This window comes from Accipiter gentilis, chromosome 7 (genome assembly GCF_929443795.1).
Source record: "Accipiter gentilis chromosome 7, bAccGen1.1, whole genome shotgun sequence".
NCBI classification, from domain to species: Eukaryota; Metazoa; Chordata; class Aves; order Accipitriformes; family Accipitridae; genus Astur; species Astur gentilis.
Genome location: NC_064886.1, coordinates 43443849 through 43467922, shown reverse-complemented (window position 1 = coordinate 43467922; position 24074 = coordinate 43443849). Strand labels below are relative to the sequence as shown.

Genomic DNA, 24074 nt, shown 5'->3' with positions numbered 1-24074 from the left:
GCAGCGGTGTCGTCGGTGCTATTAGAGGGTATTTTTAAAGCTGCAGTGTTTACCCTTTTGTGTTTATATTTAATTGTAGGAAGTATCTGTATTGATTTCCACAGCATAACTCAGTAACTTTTTCCCTCTTTAAAAATGTAACTATTCTATATTTAGGTCAGATTTACACCGCATATGAGGTATTTTTACCACCAGAAGAATACTCAGTATATTGGGCTTTTCCCCTGTGTTTCATGAAATATTTCTGAAAGGATTTTTCAAAGGCTGTGGTCAGTAGGGTAATAGAAGAGAGTAACACAAAAGGAAGGTTAATGTTAATGAACAGCAACACAAAATGTTGTCTGTACAGGACAGGATCAGAATGCCATTCACTGGTAACGGTATGATTCCTGTGCATTGGAAGTAACGTACAACACCATGGCAAAACATTACAAGCTTAAAAACTGGTGAGATTTTCTATGGCAAATTATTGCCCTGATAGTTGGAAACAGCAAAGGAGGAAACACAACTGGCACTCACAAGGTGGCTGTAGCTGTCGGTGCGGGGGTTTTGTTAGACAGCCTGGGTAGGACGTGGTGGGCAATGTAACTCCCACACTGATGGAGAATTAGGTATTTCAGAGTCTAAGTCTCTGGGAAACCTTTGTCTGGGATTTTTTGTGTGTGGTTCTGGTCACAAAGGATTAATTCCAGCTGGAGCAGCTGCAGGAGGTGACTACAAGGGAAATCAGAGCCCAGTCCGTAAGTGGAAGACAAATACTCTTTTTTTTTTTTCTTTAATTTATCATAGTGAATGCTGAGGTTCCTCTCCATGAACACCTGGGAGGAAGAGAACGGGTATAAATGAAAGGACAATAACGACATGAGACCTGTATGTATGAACTGGTCCCAGGAACCAGTCTGGGAATTAAGAGAGTTTCTAATCGTCACAGGACAGACAGTGGGACTCTGTCCGGTGGGAGCGAGCCGAAAGGCACAGTGATATATTTAATGCTGGCGTTATACAGTGGGTTATTTGTAAAAGGAATAAGCTCTCAGTTTGCACAGTGCTGTCACCTCTAACACAGCAGCACAGACACATCGCCCAGGTTACTGAGGCTTCCCATCCTTCAACTATAAGGATACAGAGCTCGTCATGGAGGGAACAAAGCCGGGACAAGCTTGCTTGACTTCTAGCCACCAAGTTACTAACTAATAACACCCCAACATAAGTTTCTAACAATTTTCCACTTACTGTAGCATCATGCTCTGACGTTCGGCTTCCCTGGGCTGCACTAGCAGGGACGCAGATGTTAGTGAGTAACTTACCGCCTGAAACAACAGCAGATGCATGGGTCCCACTTGCAATAAAGGTAATTGTGCTCCAGGACGGGGAGGACCGTGGCGTTGCTCCAAGGCCCTTTTTGTCCCTCCAAAAGGGCCACCCCGGTTCCTCCCCGTACTGCCTGGTCCTGCTGCAGGGAGCGGAGGCAGCCAGGTCCCTGCCTGCGCTGCAGCTCGTCCAGAGCACTTTGTGCAGAGACATTTCTCTGGGGTTTCAGAGATTCCCTGCTTGTCCCCTGGCAGGGTGGCAGGTCCCTGCCACCACCCTCTTCTTCGAACCTGGTGGGCGTCTGCGATCCCGCTGGGTCACAGCCCCCACGGAGAATGCAGGAGATTTCTGTTGCACCCAGCTGCATGAACCGGATTGGTGACTCCTCTGCACTGCTTGTCCAAGTTAAATATTTTGGCCCTTCTCTCCGTTGTCCTCACTAAAAATTAACTCCCTACAGAATGGTATCATTGCCAAGAAAACCTTTGTGTCACCAGCCAGCAGCTGGAGAAGAGCCCAGCAGGCCTGCAAAAGCCGAAAATCCTGCCTCTCCTGGGCGAGCGGGGCCAGGTACTGGAGGGTGCCTGTGCTCAAAGGTGAGCGACAGTACTGTCCTTCCCGGGGACAGGACCTGCAGGTTTTCTTCCTTCCCCAGAGGCAGCAGCCCCATTTCAGCCCTTGCCACGGCCTCCATGGCGGAGGGGAACCATCAGAAATTGCACGGCTTTTTTCGGGTGTTTCTGGCTCTACGCCGTCTGAGCATCCCCACAAAGCTGGACTTCAGCCCGGGCGCTGCAGAGCCCGGCCGGGACACGTCCCGCCGGCTCCTGTGCTGCTGCACCCACGCGGGGAATTTGGCCCTGAGATAACAATCCTGTTCCTGCAAGAAGCCGTGCAGATGCTGCGGACCCGGTGGCCAAGACCCGTCGGGAGGCACGGAGAGCGGCAGCCTCCTCCCCCTACCAGCATCTTCTGCACCCAGAGCTGTTTCCCCTCCACAGCAGCAGTGCCCGGCTGGCGATGCTGCTCAGGGTGATGTATCCCAGCAGGAACGCTCCCGAGTCGGGCACTTTTTCTGAATTGCTTTACTGGGAGCACCACAGCTCAAACAGATCATCTAGCGGGAGGGCTGCTCGCATTCCCAAGCGCGTATCTCCCTGTGGCCAGCATGAAATGTTCGTGGAAAAGGAGCAGTGTTTTGGGCAGCAACAGTGATCCTGTCCCCCTCCAAGAACAAGAATCGCACTCATGTTTTCTCTCCTCTTTCTCCTTTTCCCAATGTTCCGTTTCAGCTGGAAACAAAGCCAGCCAGTGCAGACTGGTTTCCTCTCTGGAGCTCCGGGTATGGCTTGGAAGCCAGAGCAGGATGGTATTTATGCTAAATATGCTTCAGATCAGTAGAGAAGGGGAACAAGATACTGCCAACTATTATACAGAGATACGGGTGAATGGCACATGAAGATGGCACAATGTAATGGCAGCAGTCGCTTTGGCCCAGACACCCGGTGCTGCAGCAGCTGCTGAGGATGGAGTTGGGAGGACAGAGCTGGACCAAGCATGGTTTTCGGGGTGTTTTAAAGTACTTGCTTCTCCAGCTGATGCTTCTTTTGAGAAAGTATCGAAAAATACTTTTTAATGTAAAAATAGCCTTTGAAGGGGCAAAGAAATACAACACTAATTGGAGATTTACTGATTGGGAGCAATTAAAATGTAAACAATAGCTAGTTTCACTCAAAGTCAAGCTGGGACGGTGCAGACAGACCAACGGGCTGATTGTCGTGTCACCTCCTTCTTTGTCACAGGCGCTGGGGTGACTTTCCTCCCTCTCCCTGAAATAGCTCAGCATTCCCTTCACCAGCAAAGGGCAATGTACAACTGCATACAGAGCCAAGGCGGAGATGTGGCACTAACAAGAGGCACTGGAGCATTTGGACCCCCCTAATTTTTTTCTCATCTCTGTCTCGGACACCCTGCAAATTCTCCTCGATGCTTAGAGAAGGGAGACCGTGCTCGGTATTGACCCCACAGTACTTGGAAGCAGATTTAAAAGTAGCTCAGGAGTCTTCTCTTTATTTCTGTGGACTTTTGATCCAATTCCTCTTGATCAAAGATAAAGTTTACAGCGAAATAGTGCTTGCCAAGAAAATAGTTCACAACCTTCCTTCATATTGTGAATCAGTTTTTCCTTTCCTACAAGCACACCTAGGATGTCCTGTCCTGTGACCGCAGTATCTACTTCCCAGAACTTCAAGAACGGCCTGAATACCCCAGACCCTTGCAAAGGACGCACAGTGGGTTTCATGCATCATCAAGCACCAGTTACAAAGTGCCCCCCTCCCCACCCGAAACCTCCACTTCCAACTCAGTTAATGGCCTTTTTTCCCCATGTTATTTCAGCTAAAATCCATGATCAAAGCAGACAGTTCCCACCGACTTTTCCTTGCCCTTTTATTAAGTCAGCAGGTGCTGAGTAGCTGCCTTGCTGGTCCTTTGCTCCCTCCTGGCATGATGTGACCAGGTACTGCTTCCCTGAGGCTGCTGCAACTACCATGAGAGCCACAATTAGGCAAATTTTTAAGAGCCAGATTCTGCTGACAGCTGTGGGAGTGGGACATTATATTCTTTTATAAGTGTACATGTAAATAAGGGATGTATTTCGCGGTCTCCATTTCATCTTTCCATTGAACACAACCCTCCTACACACCCTCCTTGCAGCAAAGAGTCTGTGCTCCCGCACGCTGCCGGAGTGCAGCTGAGCTCCTGGTGAGACAAGGCGATGCTCTGCTGCCAAAGCTGACACAGAAGTCAAGAGACGGCACTGCTGTCACCGTCACACACCTTACGGCTTCTTATCTGACAAAACTCGCTTCCACAGCTTCTTTGCCACTTGCTCATCGCAATTCATAAGAGGTAACTGGAATTTATCAGGATTATATAGGGAGTCCTCACAGCTCCCCTGCTGCAGTTACTGAAAGTCCCATTATAATTACAGTGCGAAATATTGTACAGAATCAGCAACCGCTGATCCGAGAGCAGACATTCTCGAAACTGGAAAAGCAAGGCAGCACTTAGCGATGTAAATACATCAGCTGGTCACAGAGATCTTCATTACAAATAAGCAATTGTAGAACAGAAGGAGAACGATTGCATAATGCTTAATAACTGCGAGCTTAATAACGATCCATGTTTAGATCACCATGGACTGAATTCTGTAGAAAACCCCAATCACCCCCAAAAAATCTGAGTGGCTGTGCTTGTGCAGCGCTTAGCCACAAACTGCTGCTTTCCCGACACATTGCAAGAACAATGGTATTGCTTGGTTACAACGCTCTGCAGATCGTCTTTGGCACATGCTCAGCTTTAACTGATGTCAACTAAAAAGATTTTTCCTCTACTGACAGGAAGACAAATCCTGCATCTGCCATAGCTCACCATTTTCTTAGCTTTAACTATTGATTAGTTTTAAGCAGAACAATTGTCATCACCAACATTTTCCTGCTCAAACTGCACTACAGAGCAATTTTCAAGAATTCAATTTACCGCTTCAGTTACCTTACACCGACGCAGCACTGTTAATACCAGTTTTCCCCGTGTAGACTTCAGCGGAGTGGGAGGATTGTTCTGGGAAACAGCAAGCAGATGCTGAATACTACCCCCTCAGATCATTTTGTCTGATTATAATTCCCGTTGAGGTGCAGTAGAGATCCTGTGCCTGAAACACAGGTGATGGGAGCTTGTCAGGGTTGTAAAACGTAACAAACACTGGACTTTCAAGCCCGGTAAAACAGGCGGCCACCCAAGCTGGCAGCCGAGCAGCTCCCTTACACAGGGACAGAGAAACTAAACATTTTGCGCCTGTTGGAAGACAGAATCGTGCACTTGCTTGTTGCACACCTTTATTGAAAACAACAAATACACAACCCAGCACGTCTCACTGGGCAGTCTCCGGGTACAAGAAATGGTATTTCATGGGGACTCCTGCCTCAGAACACAGCACGGCCCAACCACCCCCAGCCCGCGTCCTCGCCAGGGCAGCAGCCACGGCTCCCAGTTCCGACCTTGGGGGCACAGAGAGCTCTGCATCTCATTCCCTCTATTCCTTCCCTTTATCAGCTAATTTCAGCAAAACCAGAAACACACTCAGACCTCCTACACATCCTCTGCAAACCATCAACCCAATTAACAATCTGCTTTGCCAAGGAATTTGGGTTCGTGGAGAGGCAGAAGAGACCAGCACAGTTCTGCTGGCATTCCCGAGGCAGCCGTAATTCAGTTACATTAACTGTGGCAGCTGTGTCCGTGCTCGTGTTTACAGTTCTTCACCCAACTCCTTCTCCAAGGCACCTGAAGGAAGCAAAGCACACACGCCCAGCTTTAATTTCACGGAGAGAGCTTTCTCACAGGCCGAAAGCTGAGACGGTGCCTGCACTGTGCAGGGGACCTGGCAACAAACATTTGCTGTGCATGAAGTTCAGCGTAAGGACAAAGATTTGGAATTGTCTTTTTTAATCCTCAAATAAGATGGGTAAACAAGCTTTGTTAATGCCTCCTTTGTTGACTGAGCAGTTTCACACCTGCAGGACCCATCATTCAGGGAGCCAGCAGAAGAAGAAAAAGAAGGAATGAGAAGAGGGGGACTGGCCCCCACCACCTCGCTGGAGGAAGCCCCAGGCAGGGGAGCTCAGCGCCAGGAGAGCACCGGGAGAACACCGGGCTCACGCCAGCCTGCCTCCATCACATGCATGCTGTCCTTCAAACCAACCCCGGCTCTGGTGGATAGAGAGCTGCAGGAAGGATCTGCAGGACGACAGACCAGTAAAACCGATATATCTGTGCTGGGCACACTGACACTGTTCTAAGCTTGTAATTAATGGAGAAGTGGGAAGACTTTGCTGTGGCTTCTGTAAATGCATCTCAAGCACCTTGAGATCTTTGAGGGAGCCAGCACGCACGCAGAAAAGGGAGAGCTGTTTGGCAGAGGCTACCTGGGTTTCCAGAAGGCATTGGACAAGGCTCTTAACAGCTCTCAGAAGCCCCGGAACAAGACTGAAGGTCTCCTCCGGGCAGTTAATCGGTTAAAAGGAAACAGCAGCAACAACAACAAGGCTCTGTAACAAATGGAGATTGATGGGCAGTTTTCCCAACGGTAAACAGCAAAAGGACAAGGTCTGATGATGGCAAAAAGTTATTTAGAGCAGCCAAAATGCAATTGAATGTAGAGAGCGCCAGGAAAATGGTATTTTTAAAAAAAAGAAAGTATGTCAAAATCCAGGTGAAAGTGAAGCCTATGGAGAAAACAGACACATTTCCACCATCACACCAGGTATTGACACACCAGCCCCGCTCCTCGGGCTAACCCAATGCTCCTGGAATCAAACCAGCTGACCTTGGTAGCGGACCCTACCCTTGCCCGAACTAGCCCGACTCAGGAATATGATGCTTTAGCCAACACATGCCTTCCGGCTTTAAAACTTTCTATTGACAGAGAATCCACTAGAAGCCTCACTAAAGTGTTCTCATGGTTAATGACTTAGGGATAAATGTGAAAAAGTACCTACTTCCAGTTTGAACTTCTCTAGCTTTAACTAGTGGCCTTTTTTAGACCACCATCCTCTAGATCAAAAAGGCCTTTGGTAAAGTTTCTATTCCACATGCAAGTACCTCCATACTACAATTCTGTAACCTTCCCTTTGGTAAGCTAGATTGGGCTCAAGTCTCTCACCATAAATAATGTTTTCCAAGCTTTTAATCATTTACATGGCATTTCTCTGGATTTTTAAAAGCCAAAGGCATAGTCATAGCATTCATCCACTGCAGTGACAGTGCCAAACACAGACAAGCCTTCCCCCTAATGCCCGAGAGGAACGCGCTGGACCTTTACCCTGCAGCGTCACATTCTGCCACTTCCCTGGTGTGATGCTGCAGCCCAACATCCAGTGTTCCTGCCCGGTTTGCTTTCCCATACACAACCTTGCATCCATCTTACCAGCAACCCAGCCCGCTCCACGGTGGTGGCTCACCCTCCGTGTGAGGCAGCCATCGCCAAGCTTGCTGGTTTCCCAGGGAGCGTCTGTCTCTTTCCAGGTCACTGCTGAGTCTTAAACAAGCATGGATTGCTCTTTGGGGTGAACGTGAAACACGTTCACTGACTGACTATTGCCCTTCCACTGTTAAATCCAAACTTTCAGCTTTCAATTTGTCTTTATGGACTGTTATAGTGCCTGATCTAACAAAACCAATATACATTGCAGCATCAGTTCGAATGGCTTGCAGAAGCCTAAGCAGCACATCAGTGTATTATCAGCAAATCTGGAATATAAAAATGTCATGTTGGACTGATAAGATCCATTTTCCATAAACTTACATTGACTGACCCATTGCTGAGTTTAAGACCTATATTAATACATGACTATGTGGCCTGTCACCTTTATCGTTTAAAATGTAGCTAAGTAGAATTTCCCAGGTCTTTCCTACTGGATTTTCCTTGGCTCAGATTTCTACTCTTCTGCTAGGCTCTTGTTAGGACAGAATAAACAGAAACCAGGCCACCAAAGCAGTCAGGGCAGAATGAGGGACAAATGCAGCTTGCAATAGGATATCCAAGAGCCACTTCAGCACTGGTGAACTCCACGTTTCCCCTGCCAGATAATTCACCGTAAGAGACAAAACAATCGATAGCAGTGAAAAAAGTCCTGTGGGAAGACAGACCTCTACGGGGACTTCTGTTGCACCTCTGCCAAACCAGTGCGTGCTGAAACACGAGATGCTGCTGCTGCCAGCAACTGGCCCGTGCCCACTGGAGGAGTAGAGGCAGTAATGCAGCCTGGGCAGGGCTCTCCATTCCCAGTGACTACGCCATTCCTTGGCCTTTGTTTTTAAAAAGGCAGAGTGTAATTCCACATCCAAGGAATTCCTCTATATGACCTTCTGGGGAACATAGTTGTTTCATGGAAGAGAGAAGAAAAACCACAACCGACAGGAGGTTTTCATGAACAGGACCCCTGTATATCATTTCCCTTTTTGCTGCAATTCGAAAAGATGATCAGCTTTGCTGTAACATTTGAATTAGGAGCCAGTGTCAGAACAGTGTTGTACGGCACTGCTGAAGGACACCGGACACCGCAACACGAGTTCCCTTTATTTAGCAGATCCCAAAGCCACAGATCAATGTGCTGGAAGAGCTGGAAGGATTCATGCCTCAACACATGAAGCATACCTTACATTGTCTCTGTGCTGTTGGAGGCCGACTACATGATACACAAAAACAGGAGAGAAATATCCTCTTCTATTCCAAGACAAAAACAGCATTGTGCACAAATCCCAAATGGTTTTCTTTTTCCTTTTCATTTAGGGAGAAAAGAGTGGATTTATTTGGTGTCCTGCCTCCCCCCCCCCCCCATCTGGTGCACATTCACAGTAAGTAAGAATGAGTTTTGTTTCCAATACATATGTCAGATCAAGACCTCAGGGAGAAAGAAAAATCTGCATTTCAAGGAGCCACACGTCAGTTCCCATTTCTGGCATTGCCGCACACAGCACAAAAACACCCAAACAAACCAGGATTCAAGGTATAAATTGTTTCACAGAATATACATTTTAAAAGGGACAAGTACAAATATTACAAAATGAACAGAATCACTTTTAAAATACTTATATTTGTTTAACCGTTAAAAACAGACACGTACGGAAAGAGGTAGCAAAGCTAACAATTTCCTGCTGCTCCAATTAGTGTTGCCTGCATGCACTGGGAAAGTTGCTGCGAAACCGAATCTCCGGACATCTTTTCTGGAAAGGACTGTAGACAACTTGCAGTTTATTTCTGACAATGCTATGTGAAGGACTGAGGCAAATCCACAGGCTCACTAGCAGCTGTTTCACGTTGTCTGGCTTAACGAAAAGGCATTGAAAGAAAAAGGTTGTCTGTGGTTTACCTCAGAGAGAGAGAGAACGGGCACGCACATGCGAGGGAGACCACACACAAACTAAGAGAATACCAGGAAGTTGCGCTTGCCCTGCCACCACAAGAGGAAAGTACGACAGCTCCGTGGGTCCCAGAGTTAGGATAGAGAGAGCTTGGTACTAGCTTGGTCCCATGGATATCAACATCACTTGACAGACTCAAAGCTAAAAGCAAGGCAGAAAAGGGTTAAGGGAAGGAGAACTCCACATGTTGCATGCATGCACTCTCTCGCACCCTCTCTTTCAGGCTTTCTGAGGTCCCAGGAAGGTCAGTTCAAGAGGTTCTCCCATCCAACATGTAATAGCGATACATTAAACCTATGACCAGTGCTCCGAAGATGGGGATTAGCCATGTTGACCAGAAACTACAGGGAGAAAAAAAAAACCAAACAGACAAAACAAACAACAAACAAAAAAAATACACACAACATAAAACAGAAGAAAGTATCAAGTTAATAATTCATTCAAGATGTTCATCACTTACTACACGTCTGTTTTCATGTAGGGAACTCTTGGGACCTGTCTCCCATCAGCTACCAGACCAGCCAAATGGGCCTTGGCTCACAGGGCTGGGCAGTGATAGCAGTCCCCGTGCTCAGTGTTCTGCCTGGCCCCTGCAAGAGGCCCCTGCGCCTGCAAGGGTGGCTTGGTGGCTTATAAAATAGCAGCTGAATTGCTGAAGTTTCCAGCCTGGCACATACAGAAACCAATTTGGGTTTTTTGTTGTTGGTTGTTGGGGTTTTTTTTCCTTAAATAAGTCAGACTGTAATTTGTGCTATACAAACAGCTGAGTTGACTCAAGGATGGAAATTGCTACAGCTATCCCACAATAAATCTTCCTCACTTATAAACCAGAGGCCACAGGCTCACCTTCAGCAGCCTCCTTAGCAAAAAAGTTCTGCAGCAGCTACGAAAGACTAGGGCCCTGTTCTGGTTGTAAGGATTTTCAACTAAATGGGGCTGGGCATGGTAAAATCCTCCAAAAAAATGCACATCACTGTGGTGCATCACCCCATGGCCTGCAGCAGCCACCCAAATAATCACTGTAGTTGCAAAGGGGCTGCGGCCACAGTTGTGTAACATGAACATGCAGGCCAGAGAATTCAAGCTGCAAAACACCAGGATGCCTGTTCTGCCCAGCATGGAGCAGAGGACTTGGTGCCACCAGCTCTGTCTCCACATCCAACAAGGGAGGTGCATGCCCTGGTAGCTAACTTGGTGCGCTGCAGTTTGGCAACTGATTTTGGACCATCTGCTTGCTTGGAAGGAAAGCGCGGTAATATCCCCAGGTTTTTTTTCCTGCCCATTAGAGTTAATATGCCATTCTACAAATGGAGAGTCTTAACCCCTCAATTTCTTACTCTTATTTTAAGAGGATACCATACCTTGCTTGGCCTGAGGATGTCATACTTGGATTCTGAAGGAGGAAAGAGGGAGTTAGCAGCAGAAAAAAGAAACATTAAACGTGCTAATCAGACTACAAGACTGAACATGCAGGAAAAATAACCCTCCCCTCCTCTCCCAAACACCCTCCATCAGAAGCATGAATGCTTCTGGAGATGTTTGCCCTCGCCTTCACCTCCACATTCTTTCCATCAATCCAATCCCTCCCACCCAGTCATCAACTTCACAATGGAACTTGCACCCCTTTCAAAAAAAGGGCTTGCTCATTACCTCACAAACCAGTCTGTTCGTTTTGAATGCTATGGACGCTAACTGGCGCTCTGATATGGATAGTCTTTTGACTGTGATCTGCTCTCCAAACCCCTGCGCAATTCCCCGTTTGCTCTCCTGCTACCCAACCACTGAAGCATAAGACCACGATGTTCTCTTCAGCTCTTCCCTTGCATGCAACCTGTTTTCAAACTTTTATACTTCTCCTTTCATAAAACTCCAAGAATTTAAATATTTTTTCCAGTCAGCTGAAATTCTCATTTAGGCTTTCATCAACTCTACAGCCTTTTCCTCGATGGCTGTTGCTGCTCTCCTGTTTAATAATACTTGCCAGCCAAAAATCACCCTTCCTGCCCATCCTAAACATAATTATCTCCATTTCTTGAGAGCCTTAGCGTTTGCTTTTCTGCTGTAACATTCAGTGGATGCTAAACTTTAACACTTATATGCGGGAAACTACCTCTGAGCTGCATCACAAGAGTATACATGCACAACTTTTTTTTTTTTTTTTTTTTTCAGTTCCCCCCTATTTATTTTTACATTACTGACTTCTATTTCTTGCTGCTATTTTTAAATTATACTTGGGCCTGCTTTTAAAACAGCTGTTGTACACTGGAAAAAGACCTTAGCTGTACATAACTCACTGGACTTTGTCCTCAGAAAACTATTTGAAAAAAAATATTTAACTCATATCCAAGGGAGCTACACAGATTACTACTCATGTCTATGCACATTTTAGGCATGTGATTCTGTTTATGAAGCAGAGTTGAAGCAAACAATAGATTTTAAGGTCAATATATGAATAATCATGCAGTCCTGGGTTATAACTAAGCATAGGCTTTACCCAGCCTGAGTTACTCTTTCTATGGCTGACTGCAGCAAGCAAACGCTCCCAAGGGCTTCAGTGGCCACTCTTTCTGTTGACAGTTTCCTTCTTGATTCCCGCTACTCTGCAAGTGGCCCTGCTTTGAACAACATTTAATGAAAGCTTTGTTGAAGGTAGAGCCGCGCCTGGTCCAAGCCTTCAGGACAAGCGAGAGGAGAAGCCAGCCGCAAGGCACATGTTTACCTCTCAGATGGGATTCTATTTATTACCATTTCCCTCTCCCCATCCATTTCAAAGGCATTTTTGCAACACTGTGCCCTGTTCTAATCCAGGAGTACCTGAGTTTTAGCAACACCAATGATTACTCGGGCAGTTAACAGAGAATTCTTGTTTTACGGCCAACACTGCTGTGGCTGTGCCCGTCTCCTGGCTTGAATGTAACACCACTAACAGTTCAGTGGTCAGGACATAGCGAGTAATGCAAAAAAATGGTCTGTGGCTCAAGGTGCGGAAATAACATTGCTGATGTCAGGGGAGAGAGGGCACAAAAACCCACTTCCAATTTCACACTGAGGTGACTACTGAGCTTCAGAACAAAAACAAAGGTATAACTTGCTTGGAAGATTTATTCATTACTGTAGTTTATGTAAACATAAAGCCACAAGCTCCACAGGTAAAAAAAAAAAGGGGGGGGGGGGGGGAAGGCATGTGACAACTTCTTTGTTCATTTTGTGAGCGTAATACCGTTTCCACAGCATTAAATTAAAACAGAAAAGTAAAACACTAACAGCTTACCTTAGAACCTTCTTTTTTACGATCCTGCTGTCAAGGGGAAAAAAAAAGAAGAAGAAAAAAGATAAGCACTGACTTCAAGGGAAACCTGCAGCCTTTATGAGGGAATTGTTCTGTACACAGTCCTCATCATAGGGGTAATTGCCTGGACTCGGTTTTCAAAGGAGTCGTTCCTTCAACACCCAAAGGCATCGTCTTTGTAGCAGGCAGGAAGCTGGTGTTTGTGCTGTGCCCCTGTGATCTCTCACCCTCCTGAACTCTAAATTACAAGGCAAGGGGAAGTTATGGTACCACCAGTTAAGGAGGAAACCGATTAGATTAACTTCTTTAAGTGCCCCGATTTAATTGCAGTGAGAAATCTGTTCTGAATGGTGGAAAGAGAAGACCAATTTAGTTTTGTTTCCTCAAGAGAAATTCCCTTTCCTCAACAGAAATCCTGGACAACACAGAGGCTGCCTAAAACCCTTAACTACTTACTTATTTCGCAAGACACATCTTGGTGTATGTGTTTAGTGGGTTACACAAAGGAGAGTCACACTTTTACACAGTCCCATCCTGTGTCTGAAAGAGGCTGTCACAGCCAACTGGTCCTTACCGGGTGGATTTCCCCTATGTAGTACTGCTTGAGCATTTCCCTGGCATCTGTGGAATGCCCAACGTCTTCAAAGCTCTCTGTGGCATCTCTACCAGCTTGTTCGAGCAAAACCTCTTCTCCACCTGGATGCTGGAAGAGAAGACTTCAGGTGAGCAAAGGGCTGGATGCAAAAACTGTACAAAGAGTGCCAGCAGCCTTCCTTCCAACTGCTTCCATTCATCACGGATGCCTCAAATCAACACCATCAATAAAATCTTCCAAAGATTCAATTGTCCAACTGCTCCTTCAGGAATTCACAGAGAATGATGTGTGCTGCACAGCCTGGAAAATACCTTGCATAATAAAAGTCCTTCCAAAGATGCAAATCCCCAACATACACAGGGAAGCACTGCTTGGTCCCCACAGCCAAGCTATCCCTTCTGTGATTCTGTAACAGATTTGGGCAAGAAAATAATACAAAAGAAAGGATATCCTCATGTAGCTTTTCAGGGGCTTCACTACATAAATCAGACTCCCTTGCTTGCAGAGGAGCCTCTCCTGCACAATTTTCTCAAGAACTTTTCTAAGACAACTCAACTGCTAGTGATGCACAAGACAACACTGCCTTTACAGACACCAGTGGAGGAAAGGATATTCTACTTCTTCAGACACTACAAAAAATAATAGTATTTGGCTGACAGTCTCTCTCTGCACATAGCTGTGCAATGAGGAATGGAGAAGGACAGAGGAGAAATGCATCCTGTTTTCTAGAGGCATAAGAAGCTACAACTCTATTGTAGCCCCAACAATACTGAACTTGATCCAGTGTACAACCACTCAACAACCAGGGGAGAGAAAAAAAAGTGTCACAAAAAGTTATACTGTTTGACATTGTATACTGATTTCAGAGATTCAGAAATTACAACAACAAAAGTATCAAATCCACAGGATGCTCCACAATGACACTGGCATTTCTGTTGGTGGCAGACAGTCACAGACAACTGTCAGACCAAGCGGTATGAACTGACAAGAAAAACCCTGGTGCAATTCTGTTTTCCTTGATGGGTTGGGCTCTTCTCTAGCACTGTCAATACCATAATTCCAGGAACAGATGGCAATGGAGAGCGCTAACTGCAAAGCCAGCAAAGTACAATCTCTTTACAGTGTGAGTGTGAACAAATAGTTCAGTTTAAACTATCAGCTAATCCAGTTAAACTAATAAAGTGGTCAGGCTTCTGAGTGCACACACAGGGCCTAACCCAGTTTTCTAAAGCATCAGGCAACAAGCACTGAACACGCTAGTTGAGAAGATGAGACTTGTTCACTGCTGCCTGAAATGCCTCTAACAGCTACATGCCTGGAACTGGAGAAGAGATGTTGGGCTAAATTTCAGATCAAAGGACTAACACACCTGTTTTTCTCTGTAATATCCTTTTCCTTCCCACAGACACAGAACAGTTGTCATTGCCCCTCTTCCTTCAGCTTGCCTGTTTTTGCTGCCAAAAGTCTAAATATTCCCACTTGGCTATCACACCTCATAGCAAACATACTCGATATGGACACAAAAACAGTCCAGTTGTTGACTCCAGTGAGTTCCTGCAGCCAATTCTGCAATCCTTGTATCAGAGCTCTTTATTCTGAATAAATCCTTTTATTGTTCAGGTATGTGACAAAATCAACGTGGAGCTTTCTCAGCAGTCATGAAGGGCAAAGTCTGCAGTCCTAGGACACAGTGTAGTTAGCAGTCAGTTATTAGATTTCCTTAGCTGTAAAACCAAGCGAGGCTCCACTCTGCTCGTTCCCTCCGTGCCTGGCTACAGGTCTTGCTGCCATTTCCCCCACACCAACCCTTAGGCTCACTTGATCTCAGAAGGAGTCAGATCAGGGAGTACCCTAGCAGAAAACCCACCCTACAAAAAAAAGAAAAGGAATCAATTATCTGCTGGGGTAGCCATGAATGAGCTCACTACAGAGTTGGATGCATGTCCCTCTTTACACAAGGCAGTTAATGGGAACATCGGCCACAAGACAGAAGAGCAAGACCACCCTTTAAGTTGTTTCTGCGCCCCTTAGATCACACTCTCAGACTTGGCTGCAGTGGTAGGATGCTGTCTATTGCCTATGCACATTACTTGGAACAACTGTCCCATTTTCAGCTATTTTATAAGCATACTTGCAAAGATCCACAGAAACTAGGGGATGAAAAGCTGGCCTTTTACTCTTAAGCCTTCTAGAAGAACTCCTTAGGGATGTCTCACCAGAAATCTCATTTCAGATGGAAAAATATCAGAACTGAATTTTAAGACGACAACTTTGCTTTCCTAATCATCCACGCTAAAAAGGCAGAAAAAAACCTGTAGTAACAGGGAACATGCAGTGGATATTGGTTTTCAGTGCCATCCAGTCCTTGCATATACAAGAGAGAAGAAGAATGGTAAAGTACAAGAGACAAGAACAGTAAATTTACTCCTCTTTACATCTTTGGGTCTGAAGCCTTTCTATGCACTTGCTAAATCCACAAGTAAGAAAAATAATTATTTATTCATGCACATCTGTCCTTTGCTGTAATCACCAAGCCAAAAGAAAAAACTTGAAAACATTTTGGCATACCATCTTTCTGAAAGGACTCCCCAGTCTAGACAACCACAACTGCAGCCAGACAATTCTTACCTTGTCATACCCAAGCAAATGTAAACCCAGACTATTTATACAGGAAGTCATTTACACTCCCACAAAACTTCTCAAAGCTACAGCTCCTGCAGGAAGATGTGAAAACTGAAAGTGTTGCAAACACTTTGCAACAAAGAAAAAAAGTACTTCCAGAGGAAACAATGGCTGATAAATGTCTGTTTCTGAAAAGAAACAGACAAAAGTAAACAACAACAAGAGAGGTGGGCCCAAGTGCCAGTCCTGAGAAGTTTTGCTCAACAGCAGTAATAGAACAGGAACCTCCTTGTCACTGGAGCCTTCAGCATACACAATAAATAAAAGTACATGTTGACAGCAATGTTAATAGTCTTGAAGCACCAGTTCTGGAAGGATATGACCAATGCCACTGAGCAAACAGTTTTACAGGGAGAACCCCGTCATTTGGAAGTGAAAGCACAACAGCCATCACCAGTATAAGGCACCCTCCAGAGTCACTGGCCTGGGCAGTGCAGAAGGGAGGCCAGCTTGCTTGTGCCACCGTCAGGAGATTTAGCGGGGAGAGAAAACCCAAGGCTTCCTCAAGCTCTGCAACACTCACAGCTACAGCAGGTGCTCTCACAAGCATCGTTTCAGTGTGATCTTTGAATGAAGTTCTCCAAATTGTAAACTGGGTCCAGAGAAGAACAAAGTAGGGCGTTGTACAACCCCGTATTCAGTCCAAGCTCACTTTAAATGTCACTGATGCTCTAAGGTGGCAAGCCAAAGAAAGTTTGCCCTTGATGACTCACTCCTCAATTAGCAGCTCATACAGTCCATCTTCTGTGTTCAGCCAGCAGGGTTGTATTTATTCATGAGACCTCAGAAGATGCTCTATCTGCATAGCCTTTAGAAGGGATATGGAGCGGGCAAAAAGCAGCAGCAAGTCAGAACCATAGGTAGGCAGTGAAGGCTTCTGAGAGTGCACCACAGAAACTCAGTGCAGAACACGAGAGCCTAGGGTCACCTTTTCACATATTCCAAGAGCCTGTCTGCATATGTCTGGCAGGCAACTGCTGTTATAGACCCACTGTAAACTACAAATGAGCTCAGCAGCAATACTAAGCTTTACAGCTAATGAGATTGCTGGATCAGGTAAGACAGAAGATCATCAGGTTGAGGAGGGATGCAAAAGGTTTCATTCCTACCCTCCAGTATTAGAGAAATAAGCCAGGAAATGGAAGAGTATTACTATGCAGTAATAATGTGCCAGTACCTACAAGCCAGAAAACAAGGACAAGCAGTTACCTAGACAAATGGTGTTCATCAGCCACACATCCTTCAAAGTTTGTTTTAAGACACAGAACAGGTTTCCCCAAAAACATCTCTGCAAAGCTGGAGCAAGTCAGCATGAGCAAAACCAGATCTCTGACATTCCTCCTTCTCCCTCACAGAGTTCTGGTTTCAGACACACCAGAGTATGCAGGAATTAAATGCAGAAAGACAAAGAAGGGTATTCAATATTGTTTTCTTACTGCTGGTGCAGTAAGGAGGTAAGAATCTAAAAACTTGCTGCCTTTTTGGTATAAGCAACCACCTGATACTTCCCTCCTCTTTACTTTCATCTCAATGACAATGCTCTTAACTACCAGCTCTTCCTAGCACAGACCCTACCTTAGCTATATACTTGCCTGGAAAGAGCGTAACTTCTGCTAGAACTACATAAATTTTACAGGGAAGCCATTAGTAGTATAATACTTCCCTCTTTTGAAACATAGTTTGAAGAACATTATACTTGAAACCAACTAAACTGGGTTAGAGATGTCACAACCCAGGCTCACTCCACTTGGAAACCGGTTCAAATACATTCTAGTCACGTTTACGACGGGTATCGGAAGCAGCAGCGCATGCCAAGACACAAAGCTGTGGTGGCTGCTGTGTGCTGTGGACTCGGATAACAGACAAAAGGATATATTGAAGAAACATGCATCTCCACACTCTTCTAGTCATGTGTAAAAACAGAGATAAACCATGTCTCTCTATCGTAAGAATGCTTGTGAAAATAAGTCTATTACAGATTGCGCACTGGTTAAAAGCCACAGATTTTAATACCAGTGTGGCGAGGGCATAAGCGTGAGTAGTACCAGACCTCAGAGAGCCTGTTAGGGAGGTACATCTGCCTTCCTCTGCTTCCTCACTCATCATTCACACCTACCTGAGCAGCCAGCCCTTTTTGTTCTAGCCATAGCCTACACTTGCTTTTCTAGACTACTGCAATCAGGAGTAATAACGTGTATTCTGGTGGTCCAGTTACCTGGATTTGGGAGAAAATTATACTATCACCATAAGGCTATCTTAGATTCCAAATAATCACGCTTCATTTCAGGCACTTACAGGCTTTCTGAAACACAAGAGATTGCAGTCTCTCAGAAACATCTATGAAATTTCAGTTGTCTTTGCACATCTCCTGCATTTTGTTCACATTCTTATAATTCAGTAGAATTTTACTATGTGATAGATGTCTTGTTACTCCTGTTACACAGTAAATAACAAAATAAATTGGAAGTTTAAACCGATCCATGCTTCAAACAGATTTTGAGTTGGCTAGCTCACGGCTGACCCGCAGTACCTAGTTTGCGGGAATCATGAAGCAAAATTCCACAATCTTTTAGCAGTGAGGCTTCTTTGAGATTACGCAATCACTCCAAGGTAACGCTCCAGTGGAATTCAGCAATCCTGTTCAAATAATCTGTGACCAAAGGCCAGAAAAGGCAACAATTAGACACTGCTTCAGTGGCTACACAGGAGCAAGGGGAAATATTACCCACTGAAACCTTGATAGCTGCAGTTACAGCAACTCGGAGCTCTAAAGCAGAACAGTTTATCAGACAACTGTAACTTTTAAACAAGACAAACACTCCTGGTTCCAGTCAGCTACACGTTGTTCCCTGTCACTTGACTGACTACAGTGGGGTAACAGATATAAAGTGTATTTTTGCCAATGAATTAGGCCTTGATCTATGTTTACAAGTTTCACTATGTCAGCAATGGGTGTACATAGCAAAATGGTGTGTCAGCCATGCTGGCACAGTTAAAACAGTGGCCTTATTCTTCTTTCTTTCCCTAGTCCAAGTAGATCTTTTTCATGTCAGAAAAACACAAATGGGATAAAGGGCTTGGAAAGGGCAATGTGAAATATCACCTCAAGGGGACATTCAGGGCACTGCTAAACCTGGCTTGCTGGGGGGGGTGGGGAGTGAAGCATTTTTCTGGGCTCATTTATAATACTGAAGGTGTCCCAGGGAACACATCCCAGATGCTTTCTTACACAGAGAATGCTGAGATGAAGACTGTGACCACCACGCAGCATCCATGCTCTGAAACACAGCGTCATTCGCACTGGAGTAAGTATCTTGAAAACATTTTTCTAATTCTTAAGTTTGAAAAGTGATAAGCAGCAACCATAATTGGAAGACCAAGGCAAATGTAAGACAAGGCACGCAGTTTCTACAAGTATTGTTCCAACCTCCAGCTGTTTTTGGCTCATCCTAAACCCACAACATTCTGTTATTTAGAAACCAGCAGTGAATTGCTTTTCCACATTTTTGCCCAGTCTTCTCCTGAATCTACTTAATCTTCTTGCATGAACAACAACCTTTGGCAAGGAGTTCCACTGGTCTGCTCTATGTTGCATGAAGGAACACCATTTGTTTGTTTTGAATCTGGCTCCAGCCAGCTTCTTTGATGTCCCCTGGTTCTTGTACTAGACTTTCAGATGCAGGCAAACCTGAAAGATTTCAGAAACTAGTGGAATAACAAACGTTATTCAAAATACACCCGCCACCCTGCCCATTTCATTTGATCAGCAGAGGTAGCTGGGCCCACAGCTTTGTACTCCACTGCACTCTCTCAGGAATTTGACAGATGCCAGATGACAGGTTTGGCCTAGTGCCGCAGAACCCAAACATTGGAGGAGGCGTGCATGTAGAAGGAGGCAGTCAGCTGCTCAAAAAATCCTTGCATACCAGCTGGAAAACTCCTGGTCTTGTGAACTGACCCTGGAACAGGAATCCAAGTACCTTAACTCTGCTCATAGCTCCACCATTTAAGAGCTTCCTGAGTTAGAGTCACACTCAATACAATTGTCTTCTTCCCACCCCAACGATAAGGTCTCTACAGTACAGTTTGCATCTTGTTGTAGATGCATGTGACTAACTGTGCAACCGGTTCCTCACCTCAGCCAGACCTGCAGGCTCTCCTGTAAAACAAACAGCTGAGCATCAGCTGATAATTCTTCATGCCACTGGTGCCCTGTGGCACCAAACTGCCATGCTTCCACCAGGCACCATCCCACTGTCCCACATACTTTTCTTTCCAGCGTACTGGGTGCCTAGAGTCTCGCTCAAGTATCAAAGACCCAAGAACAGCAGCTGCTCAGTGAACAACTCTTCAGTTCCTGCACCTGACACAGAGGCATCTGTGAACAGTGCCTGAGTACCAACAGTAGGCACTGGTGAGCAAAGGAGTGAGCAGCCAGGATCCATTCATGGTCCTGTGAAAGCAAGATTTTTCATTATAAAAGCTATAAACAGTGCAGAACTGGCTAAGGCAAAGGCGAGCTCACGCCGCTGTAGTAAAAGACACTCCTTAACTTGTTCACTAAAATACCTTAGGGGCTCTCTCAAAATAAATGTTGGGGGGGAAGACTCAAAGCGCAAGTCAGATTCAGAAGGGGGCATTACAATGCTAGGTCCAATGAACAAAGTAGATCATGTCCAACTTTATAAATAAATACTGAAAGCTACACAGAAAGGCTCTACATCCAGCTGTCGGGCCACTGTAAAAAAGCTGCCAGGTTATCATTCTCTCCTCCTATCTGATAAGCCTCTAAACCTCACCAAGGTAGCTGTGTCATTATACGTTATGACTACATAGCAGACACGCTTTAATCGTATATGCCTGGAGGAAAATCAGCATTTAATTTAAGACAAGCAAAACCGACAAGCAGCAACATGTGCACTTTCAACGAAGTGCTCTTCTTTTAAAGCTGATTCAGACTAACTTTGTACATTATTAACCTGTAGCTGCTGCAAAGCGTTTGGTGTTATTTTAAGCTGGGATAAAAGCCCTTTGAAATTTTGTTACCATTTCTTCCCACTCTATCTTCAGCTCCAAACACTAGGGATACTGCTCTCAACCTTCTCAAGAACAGAAGTCAAAAGCACCGAGTCTAGAAGCAATTTCTGTCCCCACATCCAAGAGAACTGGAGATTACACAGCAGAGACTGCATCGCTTCCCAATCACTCGCACACGGTCACCTCTGGGAAGGCAGTAACGTGGCAGATGCTTGCCTACTGAATCACCATTACTATTCTCCTTTAAGTTCTGGGGTGTCCCCTGGAGACATCAACTTTAAACTACTGATCTAGCCCGATGCCGTTTACCCTAAATGACCAGAAGTGAAGTAACGTGGCTTAAGGAGAGCTGCACCTCCCACGTAAGGCATGCCTGAACAGATTTCTGAAGAAAACAGAAGTTGACTCCAACGAGTAGAGGCACAACCCCTGCACTCGGCTGGCCTTTGCCACCGCTCTCCTGTTTCTTGCAGGCATCTCTGAACGGGGGCAGGATCTCCCGTTTCTTGCAGGCGTCTCTGAACGGGGGCAGGAGTTCTCCTGAGCATATAAACCGACCAACAGACCAGCGCCCCCCCCCCCCCCCCCCCCCGGGGCCCCTCCTCAAGGCCTGCGGACCCCTCCTTCGGGCACTGCCGGGCCACCATGACCCCACAGCCTGGGGCCAGGGAGCTGCCTCAGGGACACAGCAGTCCTCCCCCCCCCCGGGCCTACTCGCCTCCCCTTCCCCTTACAAACACCCTCCCCCGCCCCGCCCCGGGATCTCAGCCCCCCAGCGCACCCCTCCCGCCCCCCCCAGTCCCCCTCCCTCACCCTCCCCAGACCCTCCCCTTCCCTCTCAGCCCCAAACGCCGTCCCCAGGCCCTCCCCGCTCTCCTCCTTCCCTCAGCCCCCCCCGCGCCGGCCCCTGAGGGGACGGGCCGGGACCCCGCCCCGCCCGGCCTCACCTCCTCCAGGAAGCGGGTGACATCGTAGACGCGGCCGTGGATAACCAGCCAGGCCTCGCGGCTGGAGTTCCGCTTCCCCACCTCCTCCAGCGTGAAGACGGGCCCGGCCTCCGCCGCGCAGCCTCCGGTCTCCGTGCGCTCCCCGGGCTCCATGCTGGCTGCCGGCAGCTTCGCGGAATGACAGACTTTGGCCCACAGCAGCAGCCGTAGCGATAGCGGGCGCCCCCGCCCCCGATAACTAGCGGCCGGCGGCGGCGCCCGACCGAGTCCGCCGGCCAATGAGGAACGAGGGGCACCGGCGGTGGGGCGACTGCTGGCGCCGGCTGCAGCCAATGGGAGGGCGCGGCGCCGGGCGTGGGCCAATAGGGTGACAGGGCGGGAAGGCGCTGGGTCTCGCCTCGCGTCGCCTCAGGCGGTGCGCTCCGGTCCCGTCCCGGCCTCCGCTTCCCCCGGGGAGAGTGCGGCTGGCGGGCAGCTGGGGCCTCGACCGCTCTGCCACCCCACCCGGGCCGCCGGCAGAGCGAGGTTCCTGTCAGCAGCCTGCCCGCAGCGGAGCCTGGTGTCCATCCCCAGCCCCCGGTAACTCTCCCCGTCCGGCCTGTTGGGCGGGTGAAGGGAAACCGGGATCGCCTAGGAAGCGCCTGTTCATGTCAAGGACCGTCCGAGCTCGCCTGACCGCCGGCGGTCGGAGCTGCAGCACCCTTCCCAGAGCCCAGCCGCAGGTGTCTGCGACAGCCCGCCTCGGGGTTGTCTCCGGTAGCAAACGCGGTTGGAAGGCGGCGCAAGCCATCCGCAGCGGGTGCGGGGGACAGGGAGCCACAGGCGGCGGTTGTTTCGTCAGGAAAGTGCGAGGGATGTGTGCTGGCAAGAATCATTTTTCAGGGTCCCTCAGCTGTGCTGCAGTGCTCCTTTGGTAGGCTTTCAATTCCAGTGCCAATCGGAACAGCTTTTTTGCCACCCTTCTTGTTTCGAGTCTTTCCGTGTGTATATAAAATAGATGGCCATCTCACAGGTCGTTAAACGGAGCCAGGGGAGGTGCAGCACACCTTCAAGTGCTGCGTTTTCATCAGTTTCTACAGGAAAGTGTTCATGTGCAGGTCTGATGTGAGTCACTTGGTAAGTTCTCTCTTCCCTGCCAGCCACATTGAGCAGGTTTAGGGACAGAGAGACTCTTTGGAGGCTCAGGAACCCGAGTAATTTGTAAACCTAATGGTTTTAATTTATGAACTCGCATTTGTGGCTGTGGAATTTATTTCCTTAAACTTGCAGTGCAGGTATAACGATGGACAGTGAACTGTTTGTTTTAATGGAACTGCTGAGAAGGCAGAAATGCCCTATGTTGTAAGAAGTGCTAATGCTATTACCACCACTGGCTAAAGATTAAAGGTACATGCAAAGAGAATTTGAGCAGGCTAATGTTTGTGCAGTTTGCTGCAGTTGGAGTTTTAAAAGGAGCTCAAGTGAAGCAAGTACCCGTACCTGGCCTGCCACTAAGCTGGGATCTCTGTGGGAATGAGACATACCTAATGGTACAGTCTGGGAGATCTGTCAGATCAAAGATGTTATCCTAACCATGCTGTCTGTCCACACTGACTTCAGTCCAAAGACAGGTTAGCTCCCTGAAGATCCCAGATTGTATGTCAAACAAATTTTCTAGGTCACTCTCTGGTAAGAAAGAAGGGTATCTTTTATTACTGGAGAGAAAGAAGTCGCTCCAGTGGTGCCTGCCAACCGCAGTCTCTAATCCAATTACTGTTGTAATGCACGGTCTTTGCAAATGGCTGAAATTCTGGGCTGAGACCTGGCATGGCATCTGTTTTTCGTACACTGGCTTATTCTGGCCTTGTTCTACTGGTTTTCTACAAGGAAATGGGGATTGAGGTGCAATCAAAGAAGTAGTGAGGAAATAATACCACTGTACTAGGTAAAGAATAAAGTGTGGGGAGAGAAGGCATTCGAGTCAGACCAGTCTAATTTGTGTAGGATTCAAATCCATCCTGCTGTCAATGTGTTCTCTGTCTTAGGAAGTAAGCTAAAAATCTGGATATACCACAGCAATAGTTGAATTTTACTGAATGTTTCACATCCTTTGGTACGTGGTACGGTGGTGACTTTTCCTCTTGTTCCTTAAGAACCTTGGTTCTCGTAGCTGTAGCAAAGAGTGTTTGTCTTTGTAAGTGCATTTACTGCCTTGTGCTTTCCAGCAAGCTTGTAGTCGTTCATCAGAATT

General features: G+C 46.8%; 1 protein-coding gene across 2 annotated transcripts; it reads right to left on the bottom strand.

Moving 5' to 3' along the window:
* Nucleotides 1-8946: 8946 nt before the first annotated feature.
* LOC126040913 (cytochrome b5) lies at nucleotides 8947-22093 on the bottom strand. Of its 2 annotated transcripts, none has more exons than XM_049805978.1 (5): nucleotides 21845-22093; nucleotides 13158-13286; nucleotides 12566-12589; nucleotides 10656-10687; nucleotides 8947-9635 (listed from the first exon to the last, which is right to left on the bottom strand). In XM_049805978.1, the coding sequence occupies exons 1-5, from the start codon at nucleotides 21995-21997 to the stop codon at nucleotides 9545-9547; spliced, it is 429 nt and encodes a 142-aa protein (XP_049661935.1). In that variant the 5' UTR covers nucleotides 21998-22093; the 3' UTR covers nucleotides 8947-9544. The 2 variants fall into 2 exon arrangements, with proteins under 2 accessions (XP_049661935.1, XP_049661934.1); XM_049805977.1 differs by having other exon boundaries at nucleotides 12566-12592; nucleotides 21845-22092.
* Nucleotides 22094-24074: the final 1981 nt, after the last annotated feature.

Bases quoted from the DNA above. Each gene is read 5' to 3' on its own strand.
- LOC126040913 (XM_049805977.1), bottom strand. From the start codon at position 21,997: ATGGAGCCCGGGGAGCGCACGGAGACCGGAGGCTGCGCGGCGGAGGCC. The intron at 13,287-21,844 runs GTGAGGCCGGGC...CTTCTCTTCCAG, and splicing joins TCACCCGCTTCCTGGAGGAG to CATCCAGGTGGAGAAGAGGT. The intron at 10,688-12,565 runs GTAAGCTGTTAG...TTCCTCCTTCAG, and splicing joins GTAAAAAAGAAGGTTCTAAG to AATCCAAGTATGACATCCTC.